Source organism: Varanus komodoensis, unplaced genomic scaffold (genome assembly GCF_004798865.1).
Source record: "Varanus komodoensis strain SLA01 unplaced genomic scaffold, ASM479886v1 scaffold55, whole genome shotgun sequence".
Classification (NCBI taxonomy): Eukaryota; Metazoa; Chordata; class Lepidosauria; order Squamata; family Varanidae; genus Varanus; species Varanus komodoensis.
The window spans coordinates 459,933-473,073 of NW_025336157.1; the positions used below are offsets into that span (position 1 = coordinate 459,933).

The 13,141-nt window shown below is 51.0% G+C and overlaps 1 protein-coding gene across 5 annotated transcripts in view; it reads right to left on the minus strand.

The window, feature by feature from the left end:
- Positions 1–312: 312 nt before the first annotated feature.
- SLC29A2 (solute carrier family 29 member 2) overlaps positions 313–13,141 on the minus strand; it is a 15,107-nt gene continuing 2,278 nt past the window's right edge. For 3 of the 5 annotated variants that reach the window (XM_044448343.1, XM_044448341.1, XM_044448344.1), the window contains exons 2-13: positions 12,203–12,305; positions 10,007–10,088; positions 8,597–8,781; positions 7,571–7,710; positions 6,915–7,049; positions 6,556–6,653; positions 6,328–6,412; positions 5,502–5,677; positions 4,521–4,626; positions 3,734–3,819; positions 3,192–3,391; positions 313–2,423 (exon numbers count right to left, since the gene is read on the minus strand). In XM_044448343.1, the coding sequence (XP_044304278.1) occupies positions 2,312–2,423; positions 3,192–3,391; positions 3,734–3,819; positions 4,521–4,626; positions 5,502–5,677; positions 6,328–6,412; positions 6,556–6,653; positions 6,915–7,049; positions 7,571–7,710; positions 8,597–8,781; positions 10,007–10,088; positions 12,203–12,231 (1,434 nt within the window). In that variant the 5' untranslated portion in view covers positions 12,232–12,305 and the 3' untranslated portion in view covers positions 313–2,311. Of the gene's footprint in view, positions 2,424–3,191; positions 3,392–3,733; positions 3,820–4,520; positions 4,627–5,501; positions 5,678–6,327; positions 6,413–6,555; positions 6,654–6,914; positions 7,050–7,570; positions 7,711–8,596; positions 8,782–10,006; positions 10,089–12,202; positions 12,306–12,944; positions 13,009–13,141 lie in introns of those variants that run through there. The other 2 variants (XM_044448342.1, XM_044448345.1) reach the window with 2 other exon arrangements.

Consider the following 13,141-nt stretch of genomic DNA (forward strand, 5'->3'; position numbering starts at 1 on the left):
CCCCCCCACACACAATTTAAAAAGATGCAAATTAGGCTTACGGGACTGCCTGTTTTCTGGCGGTACCGGGGGCCTCCCCAGCAATATGGAGGGCAGTGGGTGGCAGGGAGAGAGATGCGGTGTAGGAAAATTTGGCGGCTTGCTATGGGGAAAGCTGCACCCCCTCCCTTTTCAGACTCGGGGAACTACAGATGGGGTTGCAAGGGGGGGGCTGCATGTGGGGAGGAGGCCGCAGGTGGCAGCCCTGCAGAAAAAGCTGTGGGCTTTTTTCCCACTGGGGGTGTTCATAAAGCAGGAGAGGAGAGACTCAACCATTGTCTGGTTTTGTTTTTTAATTCAAAAAAGGTCACCTCGGTGGGGAAATCCATAGTTAACTCTAATTATAGCAATGATTCAACATTGTACATGCAACGGAAATGTTATTTTAAAAAAAGAATAAAAACTTCTGAATTCTGCTGCTACTTCAACAGAATCGCCTGCAGAGACCTGGTTAAAAAAATTACTCGTATCACAAACAACATAAATATACAGTCCTCTTTAAAAGAAACAACACGTTATCACATTTGCCCTTTGATCTCTCATAAAGCTAATACTAAGCCACTAAGGGTACGATTTTATGTATGCTTAGACCAAAAAAAGGTCCATAATTGAATTGCAGGCTGTTTGCATTTTTACTGGCATATTTAAAAGCAAATTCTAGCTCTGTTCAGGCATTCCTCGGAAACGCAACTGACTAGGGGACCATGCCTCTCTTCACATTGTGCATATTTTGTGCGTATTTTGTGACTCCTTTACGACCTCACACACGTGCGGCACGAGGATCTGTGCGGACTGGCTCACACGCATCCCTGTGGAGACTCGAGTTGTGTAAAATCAAAGGCAGAACAAAAGCATTCTCTTCCTGATGCTGAGTTTCCTCGTAGCCGAACGAGCAGAGCGCAGAAGCTTACACTGAAGCACAATCAATTCTGTATATTATTGCTAAAATCAACAGCGAGGCTGAAGCACGTCAGTTGTACTGAAGGTTTTTTCCTGTCAGAGGCTGAGAAAAACATCTCTAGGCATTCAGTTGAGGCCAGAGACTGGACCTAACAAAGGACCATTAACAAGCTCACAATATTCCCAGATCATTTCCCTGGAAAGCTCATTGTGAAATGATTTTCCTTAAATCTACTGAATTGCCCAGAAATACCAGAAAGATAACATATGCCATTCTCCCTGAAACCGCACCCTCCCAGCTGAGGGTGATACGTTGGATTACAGCACCCATCAACCCCAGAATAACACATCTGGAGAACATCAAGTTGTCAAAGACCAGTGTACAATAATATAGTTCTGTCTTTCTCTACAATGAACTTGGCTTTTTTCCACAAATTTTGCTAGAAAATGAAACACTGCAGTTTCAAAAGGCATGATGAAACCTATTACCATCTTTCTTTCTTTCTTTCTTTCTTTCTTTCTTTCTTTCTTTCTTTCTTTCTTTCTTTCTTTCTTTCCCTTTTCCTATGTGTTTCCAAATCTTGCATATTTTAAAACCGTAACAGCGGGGGGCAGGCAAAGATGCAGAAATACTTGCAAGGATTTGTGCGTGGGAGGAAGGCCTGAAACAAATTTCATACATTCAATTGCTCTTTCAGTGTGCATTAGAAAAGCTGCCACAGAACCTGAGGTCTTTTGAGCTTTTTTCCCATTCAAAGAAGGCAATTACTAGTCCTCTTGTTTCCACAAATGGTTTAGTCGTTCAACACGACCAAGAGGAGAGAAATTGAACGGGGAAGCAGAGAATTTGGGTTATCTTGCTACCCAAAGCCAATTCACGTTGGAAGAAGGGTGAATTTAGCTTTCCTCTGCCTTTCTCCACCTCTCTATCCTTCACCTTTCAGAGGGACGTAAAGCCCAGAAAGTAACTGTGTGTCATGCAACCAAATGTTCCCTGGATTCCAGTGTCAAGAAGAGAAATGTGAGGTGTGCGGATATTTCTAAGTTTCCCTTTTTGTGTGCATTATGTAGGTCCTACAAGCAGAAATGGCTGCGGGTCAAGCCCCTCAACTTACATAAAGCGGGGTCTTGCGAATTCTCACTTCTGCCCTCTCCTGCCAGAAAAACCCAAGAGTCAGCCGGAAGATACGCAAAAAACAGAGGACGACGGGCCGAACCCGATGCAGACAAAAGGAACCCTTCCCTTCGTCGGGAGATGGCTAAGGAGCCTCCGCTTCCCTTCAGCCCCACGGAGGGGGCTTCAAGGAAATGAGGGGGCAGAGGATAAACCCCCCACAAGTCCCAAAAGACTGTTTGCTTCATGGTGGCATCGTCAAAGCAAAGCTTTGAGGGCAAAGGACAGTCCGGCCCCGCAAGAGAGACCCAGGGCCAGAAAGAAGGTCATAATTGCTCCGGCCAGTTCACTTTCGTGGGGTTGCACCTGCCTGGGGAAGAGACGAGAAAGCTTTCGGTCAAGGAGGGGAAGCATCTGGCCAGCGGTCAAAGTCAGGCCTTTCTTCCTGCCACTTTTTCTTTCAAGCAGCTTAATTCTCCCCACCCCACCAAATCCTCATAACAACAACCCTGTGAGGTAGGCCGGGCCGAGAGTCTGGGGCTGGCCCAAAGTCACCCAGAGAGCTCCATGCCCGAGCGGGGACTCGAACCAGACCTCCTGAGTCCCAGCACTGAGTTCTTAACCATGACACCCCCCCCCGCTCTCCCTCCACCCCCTTCCCCAACCACCGGTCATTTGATGGTTCTGTGACTTCCACGCATCCTCACCCACCCCCCTTCCAAAAGGTCAAAATGTCTCTGCTAAGGCTGGCTTGCCCAAAGGGGGCATTTTAAGCCAAAATACTCGGCTAATGTATTTTACTCAGGTAAAATACTTGGATAACTCTGCACACCTCCAGCAAGTGACACCGAAGAGCCCGGAAACAGAATTTGGCCCTTAAATTAATCCCCAGAGGTTTCGCCTGACACTGTTTTTCTTTTTGGTGCCATGCACCTGGTAGGCGTGTCATGAGTGGAGCCGGCTGGAGCCGGGGGTCAGACTAGATGGCCGGGAGACCCCTTCTGACTCGCGCTGTTTCTAGGTTTCTATAAAAGCTTTAAGTAAATAAATAAATATCCCCAGGGAGAACCAGCAACCGGTGCAGACACCCTGTTAATACTTGTGCCCCGCGTTTCCGGAGAGGGACTGTTCCACTCACTTGGGCGCCAGGCACATGGAGAGAGAGACGAAATAGCCGTTGGAGAGCGAGAAGACGAGCATGAAGAGGACAAACCAGGCGTCCTGGCGGAAGAGCAGTGGCAAGGAGGCGCGTGGGCTGACGTTGCAGAAGAGGAAAAGCGGGACGAGGAACAGGCGGAGGCCGACCACCCCCGGGAGCAGCCGCAGGTGCTTCTCGGGCTGCGAAGAGTGGAAACGCGCATCGCAGACATTCCCGGAACGGCGCGCGAGCCGATTCCCGAATTCATTCCTAGGTGCACAACTAAACCTTAAACCTCCACCCAATCTCAAATGGTGAAAGCACCCAGAGATGATCTTCAGAGGCTGCTGGACTACAACCCCCATCATTCCTCACCACTGGCTGGGGCTGATGGGCACTGCAGTCCAGCATGTCCCATCCGGCGTCTAGCATTCAGGTGGGCTCAAGTCTAGCCTGCCAAGCGAGGACAGTGCTTCCGGTCCCCGGTATGGGGCGGGAGGAATTCCCCCGCCGGCAGCACTGCCACACGTCCGACCGCTTACCCAGGAGAAGTAGGAGGTGGCGCTGCGGCCCAGCCAGTCCATGATGTTGAAGAGCAGGAAGCAGCAAACCGGGGTGAAGAACTTCTCTGAGGGGGAGAGAAGGGGCAGAGAAATGAGGTGATGGGAAGAAAGGGGCAGCATGCGCTCGGGAACTGAGCTGGTGCTTTCCTCAAGGTGCTAGTCCTCTTGGAATTCTCGGCAGCTGGCATTCCTGGCCTAAAGAGGCTGCAAAAGTCAGGTCCTCCTCCTCCAGAGAACAAGGCCAAGATCTCCCTCTCACAGCCAGGAAAATACTAGTGTTAGTGGGGCGAGGAACCGAGTAGGGGAGGGGGAACACCCCCTTCCTTGCAAGCCCTCCATGTTCCAGATCATATCATGAGGTACGGCCCCTTGTCCTTCCTTTGCTCTACTGAATACTGGCTTTGACACCCACATAAGGATCCATTCCTGCCAGACATATTTGCACCAGATTTGCCATTTTTTTAAAAAAGGATGCTTGCATCTTTGATTCATAACTTGCTTTGGGACGCAAGATGTGGCAATACACACGTCTTTAAACACAGTGTTCAAAAAGGGTCGGGAAACAGGAAAATTGGATAAACAGGCAACCGCATTCAAGGCGTCTGCACATGGCACCCATGTATACATTGCATATATTTGCAACAATTTGCATATGGTATTTATTCCGGTTTTGGGACTCGGCGGAACAAGGCCCTCCTGCCGGCTCCCCCAAGCCCCGATCAACCCTGCTTCACCTGCCCCCCTCCCCAAGACCCCGGTCACTCACGCCACGTTTTATTCTCGGAGACGGTGGAGACGCTGGCCGTGATGGCAGGAAACACAGAAAGTGTGATGGAAAAGACCAAGATGATGCTGAGCGCCAGCTGCCAGATCTGCAACAGGGAGGAAAAATAGAAAGGACCCCAGGAAAGCAACAAATCCCAGCAGCCTGCTCTTAGATGCTGGCCCTGCCTTTACCCGTTGCTTGGGGTCCCAAAGCCGAACTCCGTTTCAGAAACACTCTTGGGGCTGCATTCTGGGTAAGACTGAAGCTCCACAGCCCAATCGTTGCCTTTTTAAGCATTTAATCTATCTATTTAATCTAAGCTTTAATCCTTACTGCCAATAACCAAACTTAGAAGGAAAGGCAATCCATTTTTCAGAACGGGGAAAATCCCTCGTTACCCCCGAAAACTAAGGGATCACCCAACGACCGGATGGTCCGAAGGAGACATATGGGCAATGGGGGGAACCCGAGAAAAAATTATTTTCCTTGTTGGTTCCATCTGACAGGGATCGAAAGTGAGCCTCCGGATGCAACCAAAATCACGCGCGGTCTCGACTCACAGAAAAGAAGGTGGCCGCTTGTTTGACCCGCTTGGAGCGAGATTCTGCTCCTGCTCAGGAACGCGGAAAGGTGCCGGACACCCCTTTTACCCAGATCACTGCCTTTGACAGCAGTCGGAGATGAAGGGTGTAAAAATACATCAGGGGTACAAAACATTGCACAAGCAAAGCAAATAGGCCTGTGCAGGGTCTTGGCCCTTCTCTGGCCGAAATAGGGACAGGATTGCACCGTAAGCATCCCGACATGGGAACTTCCCACCCCAGGACCTATTTAAGATGCCTGTTTGACCCATCCAGGGCGGAACTGAGGGGCAGAATCTCTCCAGACTCCCCTGGCCATTTTCCACAGCTGTTTCCGCTGGGAAATAAGAGGAAGCAAGCGGGTCACATCCTACCACTGAGTCGTGGTTGTAGGTCCTACCTTCTTGAGCACCCCGAGGATGGACGGTTTCGGTGGAACAAGTCCCGTCCCGCTGTTTCCATTCATCTTCTGAGGGGGACATTTCACGCCCCGCTGCTCCACTACCACATTTCCATTACTCTGGTTTAGCTGTTCCTCTTGCGGGCCGTCAGGGACAACCAGGGCACCATCTTCTACTGGCACAGACATGGCAGTCAGGTGACTGCGGGGCTCCAATCACCTTCTCCCATAAAGCTCCCCACCTCACCTCGCTTCTCCTGTCTGACTGGCCATGTGACTAGTCCCCATTGTTACATTGTCAGGCAGCTCCTGGCATTCGATCACTGAGAGTGGTAAGACCTTCACCGTTTCTTAGTGACTGGGTCCAGACAACACAATAACCCACCCTCAAGGGTGGAAGACAGGTTAAGTGTGGGTTGTCGTGGAACTGCGGATTGCTACAGAATTGTGGGTTACCGTGTCGTCTGAACCCAGCTAAGACAAGAAACCATGGGGAACAATTCACTGTTCACAGCCCAACAAGACCGGAGGGGTTCCCTTTATAGGCTGTTCATTAACAAACCATGACTTGTTAGTGTGGCTGGGTTCAGATACATAGCCCATGTTTCAGCACCAACTTGGTTCGATACACTCCACCCGTACTCCACAACGGCTCCTCTCTGGGTTTGCAGGCCAGGCCTCACAGCTGCATATTCCGGTCCTCTTCCAGTCGGAATCCCCCCGAAGCCTCTTTTACGATCCCCCGATCTCCCCGAGACACCGCATGCATCACCCGGGAAAACCCACTGCGGAAATCCTGTTTCTTCCTCCCCTCAAGCCCACTGACCTGGGGAAAGCAGCCCAGTCTTCATCTCCAGCTCACAGACGGGCTCTTCCTCACGGCTCTTGTCCAGGTGGTGACGGGCAAAGTCCTGAGGAGAGAAAAGCAATTGGTTTGCATCCCCGGATCGGCTTCCCCGCAATTCCCCTCTGCGAGGCACAAGGACGACACTCGCAAAGGCCCGTCTCTCGCTTTCCCATGACCTCGTGGCCGGACGAAAGAGCCTCGTCTCACCTTGTAGGGCAGGACGAGGTAGCAGACGATTGAAATCAGCGTCCCGACACAGGGGGTGACGAAGTAGCTCAAGGCGGAAGTCTGGGCATCCAGGCCGCCTGAAACAGACCGACGAACCAAGGCTACTGGGGGCATTTTCCCGCTTGGCTCTTCCGGGGACGGAAAGAATGCCACGGGGTGAGACGGAGGCATCGCAAGTCCCCTGCGAGATACGGTGCAAATGCCTGGACTTTTAATTTAGAGACGCCTTCCCCAGGGCCAGCGGGCCAAGCACTTCTGCAGGTTCGCCTGTTTGACGGTTTGCCGCAGGGGCGGGTGCCCGGGTCCCTCCCCAGCCCGTCCCGCAAGCAGGTACTCACTCGCCAAGGAAAGCAGCATGGCCGTCGTGGCAAAGGTCCCTGCCATGCCCTGGCCGCTCAGGAAAACCGTGCTGTAGCTCTGGGGAAACGACCCCAGCTGCCCAAAGAGGCTCCCTTGAAGGATGGCGCAGAAAGCTGTGGAGAGCCGAGAAAAGAGGCGGACACGCTCAGGATGTGGGGCCTGAGCCTTCCCAAACACCCCCTGAAACCCTGCCAGCCTTGAGCCTCGGCTGCTGGGTGGGCAAGACTGTGTGTGATGCTCTGATGCTTTGCGAGGATGGGGAAACTGCTCCGGTTGGATTTCTGCCTGATGCACAGCTTAAAGAATTAGAAGCTAGCTCTGGGTTCCAATCTGCTCTTCCAGGGATGCCCTAATTGGCCATGCCCCGTTCCCCTTTCCCCCCTGTCCCATGTGCCACTGTAATGCAGTCCCTGAAAGCTACTCCAACATGGAATCTGGCCCTCGGGGTAGCAGCTGGGCAGCAACCCTGCTCTAACCACTACTTCACACTGCCCCTCATTCTTCTCTCCCCCAGGTGAAATGCAGACAGGTCCCTTGCCACACAGGGCAGCATGGATCCAGGAAGAGGAGGTCAGCATTTCCTGACTTGGTTGAGGGTTCAAAGAGAAACGGGGGCTCTGATCCGCAGACTCACAGTTAATGAACCAGACGCTCGCCATGGTGATGGAGAAGAACCTTGCGGGCGGCATCTCCACCCGGACCAGGGTGGCTGTCAGCACGAAGAGGACTAGTATCCCGGCAAGGCTGCCCAAGATCCGCACTTTGTCCGGTATGCTTCGCAGGGGCAGAAAGGAAGAGGTGGAAAGATGTGCCCCCGTTTGGAGGGCCCGTCAGCAGCGCCCCCCCAGGCCTCCTCCCTCTGTGAGCCACACACCTTCTGCCCGCCATGCGGCTAGCACTTGCTGCAGTAGGTGCCGGGGCCCACGGCCGCTCCCGCACCTGCTCCCCCTGTGCCTGGGCCGAGGCCGTGGCACGCCTGCCACAGGGTCACCCCACTGGCCGAGGCTTCACTGTCCCTGGCCACTTGAGGAAGCGTTCGGCTCAGTCAGTGCCGACACACAGAAACATAGAAACAGAGCGAGTCAGGAGGGGTCTCCCGGGCCATCTAGTCTGACCTCCGGCACCAGCCGGCTCCACTCATGACATGCCCACCATGTGCACGTCCAGCCTGTCCTTGAACACCCGCACCGGTGGGGCCTCAACCACCTCCATGGAAGCCCATTCCTCACCCTCGGGGTCCTGACTGTCAGGAAGTGCTTCCTGGCCTCCAAATTGAACCTGGGTTCCCTGAGCTTGGCTCTGTTGGAGCACATCCTGCCTTCCTCTGCAGGGGAGAACAGGACTCTGCCCACCTCCGTGTGACACCCCCTCACATGCCTGCATGTCGCCAGCAGATCCCCTCTGAGTCTCCTCTTCTCCGGGCTGAAGAGACCCAGCTCCCTCAGTCTCGCCTCGTTCCCCATCCCCTGCAATCCGGCCACCAACCTTGTGGCCCTGCGCTGCACTGACTCCAACCTGGCTACATCCTTCCTGTAACGAGGGGCCCATGTGTCTGCAAGGGAACAACCCAGCAAGGGGAAACTGGAGAGCGTTCACAGAACGAGGCAGAGTCTAGGCACAGATCAGGGAGCTAAGCTGGGCTTAAGCGGGGATCACTCACCACGGGTACAGGAGGGAATTGAGGAGGGTGAAGAGCAGGAGCGGCAGCTGAGACAGGAGTGCGAGCCAGTTGCCGAAGTTAAAGTCATCCCTGCAGGGAGCTGCAGGTCCCGGGTCTTGCGAGGTCCAATTCCCATCTTTCCCATTGGCTGAGCAATTCCCCACAATGAGCCGGTCCTGGAAATACTGCGGAGAGCATGAGAATGGGCCAGATGTGAGAGAAGCCCCTCCACACCAAGATGCCAGCAAGGGCACCTTGCCCATGCCCTGAGGCACTCTCTTCATCTGTATTATAACACCCATTTCAGAGAAGTCCGGGGAATAGCAACGCCGCACCAAAGCTAAGCCAGACCAACCTCATTCTTTCCCACCCAGAACACAAAGACGCAGATGGCGAAGCGATTTAAAAAATATATTCCAGATACTCCTGAATGGCTACTCCCTTTCTACTCCCTCACCAAAGGTGGTGCAACTCAGGGTTCCTGGCAGAAATCCCAGCACCAAATTCTGATCAGATCAGATACAGCAGATCTGACATCATCAGATGCTCCAGTAAACTGGGGATTCACACAACACAACCCTCAAGTTGTTGTTGGATCCAATTCACATCCCACCTTGCCAACAGTGAGAGAAGGTGGAAGCTGGTGGAAGGGAGAAGGTGGAAGGTGGAATGCCCCCATCTGGGGTTTGGCATGATGTAAATAAATTTCTGTGCTAGCAAGGGAAAGGAGATTGAAAATTCTGCTGTTATTTACTGCAGCTTCTGAATCAAGAAGTGTGGCCTACATTAAACTAGCCGGCATCTTATTTTGTGATTTACTGTTTATTGTTTTATACATTATTACTGTTTGAATTCATTTATTTGAAGTTGTTGTTGTTTGTTGCTTGCACTGTAAGACGTCCTGAGATATTTATATAATAGGATGGCATATAAAAGCTTTTAAGTAATAAATAAATACTCAGAAAACCTAGTTTGAACATGGCTGGTTTGAATGAACCGTGGTTAATGCTTAGCCCCAGTTTGCCATTCCCGATGACACAACAAAATGGTTAACTAAAAACAAAGACTGCAAAATGCCCAGTCACTGGAAAGAACAAACAAAACGATTTTTTAAAAATATTGACTGCATCTCTAGCAGCTGGGTGTCCCCCAAAATGTTCTGGACTTCAACTCCCAACATCCATGCTGGCTGGGGCTCATGGGAAATGAAGACCAAGCCCCCCCGGGAGACGGCAGAACTGAGGATGCCGATCTTGAGGAAACACAACTTCGTATGGAAATGGACTCAGAACTTCCCATAATTGTGAATAATAATGCGTTGTTACGTGAGCTGGCTGGAAAGCACTGTTAAATTTTGGGATTAAGCCAAGCTGGGAAAAATCCAGAAAATGATCCCAACAGAGTACTAACCGGGATGGCTGTGATGAAGAAATTCCATGGAAGAAGAGTCCCCAGGCCAAGGAGAAAGAAAATGATCCCCACGCAGTGGAACCTAGTGGTTTGGGGGGGAAAGATGAGCAAACGGTCAGAATATTTCTTGTCCAGCTGGGGAATGGCTAGTTTTGGGGCTTTCTCCAGCATGGGTGTGCCCAGCACCGAGTCTAAAAATTATCTCAACTTCAGCAGCAAAAGCAGCAGCAAGAAATGCAAGTTCGACCGGGGCAAAGGTTTGCGTAGATAAACGTGTATTTGTTTTTCCCTTCCTGCCTCCTCCTTCCCCCACCAGCGAGAGAAACGAAATGCTTCTCTACTGCAGAAGGAAATTTACAACTTCTGCTCATTTCTGGACAGGAAAATCGAGTTCACGTCTTTCTCATATAGGACAGGATATAAATGTTTTAAATAAGTAAGTTAATAAATCTTTTCAGTGTATGACTTACACTGTACTATTCAAATGTAATACTCCATCTGGTATCCATTACACAAAACAGCGTTCATTTGCAGCATTACTTTCGGTTCTTAATGTTGCCCCTTTTATATGATCTTTATATATGATCTTTTATACCTTCTTTTATCTGAGTAGGAGATGACAAGGACTCGCAGCCCCGGTGACGTTAAGAACACTGAATACCATTTACTTCAGTGCTCCAATGTATAGATTCTTCCATCATATTCTTGGTTTTTTATTAAGTTGACCTTCGTTGGACAAGATCCTGTTTACTGTTTGCAGAGAAGGGATGGCATCTATTCTAACTGGCTGCTAGAAAAGCGAAGGCTAATGAGGTCCATGCAATTTTATACTAATCACTCAGATAAGGATTATTTTATTTGTTCCCATGGAGGGTGTGTGATTTAGTGAGGTTCCTCTAATTATTATATTTCTACTATACTTTTTATGGTCCTTAATGGTTTGTTACTTTTTGCATTGGAAACTGGACTATATTTTTACTGCATCCTCTTGTTTCTCCTTTCACATTTGTGGTGGCCTGTGACTACAAGCAATAAAGACATACCACTACTTTTCGGGATGGGAGCAGGAGGACAGGAAAATGTGCAGGAAGTTGGGACAACTAAAGGGAATCTGTCCACTATTCAGAAAAGTGGCAAGCACAAAACCGGTGAACCTGTCATTCATGCAAATCAACCCAGCCAGAGGACTTCTCTTGCCCCCAGACGCATAACTGAGCACACAAACAATAAAAACAGGCCCATAATTATTATTATTTTTTTTTTTTTGGAGCTGTGCCTTCTAAAATGCTAACCATTTCTGTAACTGTCCCAATTCATGTCAAGCCAGCGAGGAAAACAGCCCCGGAGTCACAAAAAGGATCAGAGCAAAAACAATCTAAGTTTTCAGCACTTTAAAATGTAAAGGCAACGTCAAATACATCTTATGTCCAGGAGATGGAAAGGTGCTTTGATCATAAGTTTGTAGGGGGAGCCTACAGCCCTTCTTCAAATGATAAGGGACTCCAAATCCTACCAGCCCCAGAGACAATTGCCGCTCTATCTTGCTGAAATAGTCCCTTTTTATTCAAGCAATAATTCTAGCAATTTATCTTATTCTGCTCATCTCTAGCATCTCATGTAAGCCTGAGAGACTGGCCAGTGAGGAATATTATGGCTTTTAAACTGGGAGTTCAGCCCCACCACATTATCTGGCTACCCCTACAAGCTTATCCTAGCACTTGCCTGAAAAAATGTAAAATAAAAAATCTAATATCTTAGCACGGTAGACATTTATCATTTAAACTCTCTAGGCACTTTAAGAATTGATTTTATCTGGATTATTTTAACTGGTTTGTTGCTTTAATTTACAAGCTAATAACCCTCAGCTATGTACTGTTGTGTTTATTTGTCTTTTCCTTACTGTGTGTTAAGCACTTGTTTTTACTGTCATTGTTACAATGCGTTTCTGTTTGTCTGGGCCCTCCAGCCAATTCAGTGGAATATAAATTTTAAAAATAAACAAACAACTTTGCTCTCGCCTCCAGGAGTCCCGAGACATTCAAAAGTTCAACAAACTGGGCTGGAGGAAGAAGCGCCCGGCTTTTGCAGCCTCCCATTCAGTCCCAGCATTCTGGGGGGAAGGTATCAACTAGGTATACCTGGCCCCTTTCTGATTTATATCCCCCAAACCAGGCCCCATATTCCCCGGCTACTTACGAGTCCTTGGGTTCAGCCTGGGGAGCCATCGGGGAAGAGTTATCTGGAAGCAGGGGGCCAGAAGCGTTGCATCAGCCTCCCCTCCGTCCAAGCACAGTTGGCCCTGGAAGGAAACCAGAGGAGTTACAAACTGGGCCAAACTGGTCTGCAGGGGATGGAGGAAAACCGGTATGTCCTTCTCAGGAGTTAGGGAGCATCTGAGAATTCCAACTGCCGAAAGAAGAGGGGCTTGGGAAAGGCAGGCAGCGGGCCTGAGCCAAAATGGGCAACAGAGAGAGAGGCGGAGAGAGCGCGAGACTGACCCCCCCCCCAAAAAAAGACCCCTAGGAATTCCCAGGAACAAAGCACTCCAGGCCCTGACAAGAATGATGCACTCTGCACCTGCTCAAGAACACCCATTCTGGGTGCTACTTCCTATGTTCGCTCCAGGGCTTCAGGAAGCAGCTCTGACCATGTGCAGAGCGCCTGCTCACCTTACATGACACCCACAAAGAACCACCAGTAGTTCAGCAGGGGAGTCTGGGACCGTCTGTTTTTTTTAAGGCATGCCCCGCAGATGTGATGGATGCAACTCCCATGCTGGCTGGGGCTGATGGGAGTCGTGCCACGACACATGGGGGGGGGCACCTGGTTGCAGCAGAGGCGGACTGCGCTCCCCAGCGCGGGGAACGCCCTCTGCACACGCACAGAGGTCCAGCCACCCTCCGCGTCCACCCTGCGCCGCAAACCCGAGGAAGCCCACCGTCGCCGACGCCTCGGCCCTCCGAGGGAGACGCGTGTCCAGAACGGGCCCCACGCGCGTCCCTGCTCGCGCGGGCGGCGATCCGGACCGGGACCGGAGGGCCAGCCCGCCGCGGCGCGGCTCCGGGGGCTGCAGGCGGGTGGGCGAGCCCCCGCGCCCGTCCGGGGACGCCGCGCCGCGCCGGGGAGCAGCCGGCC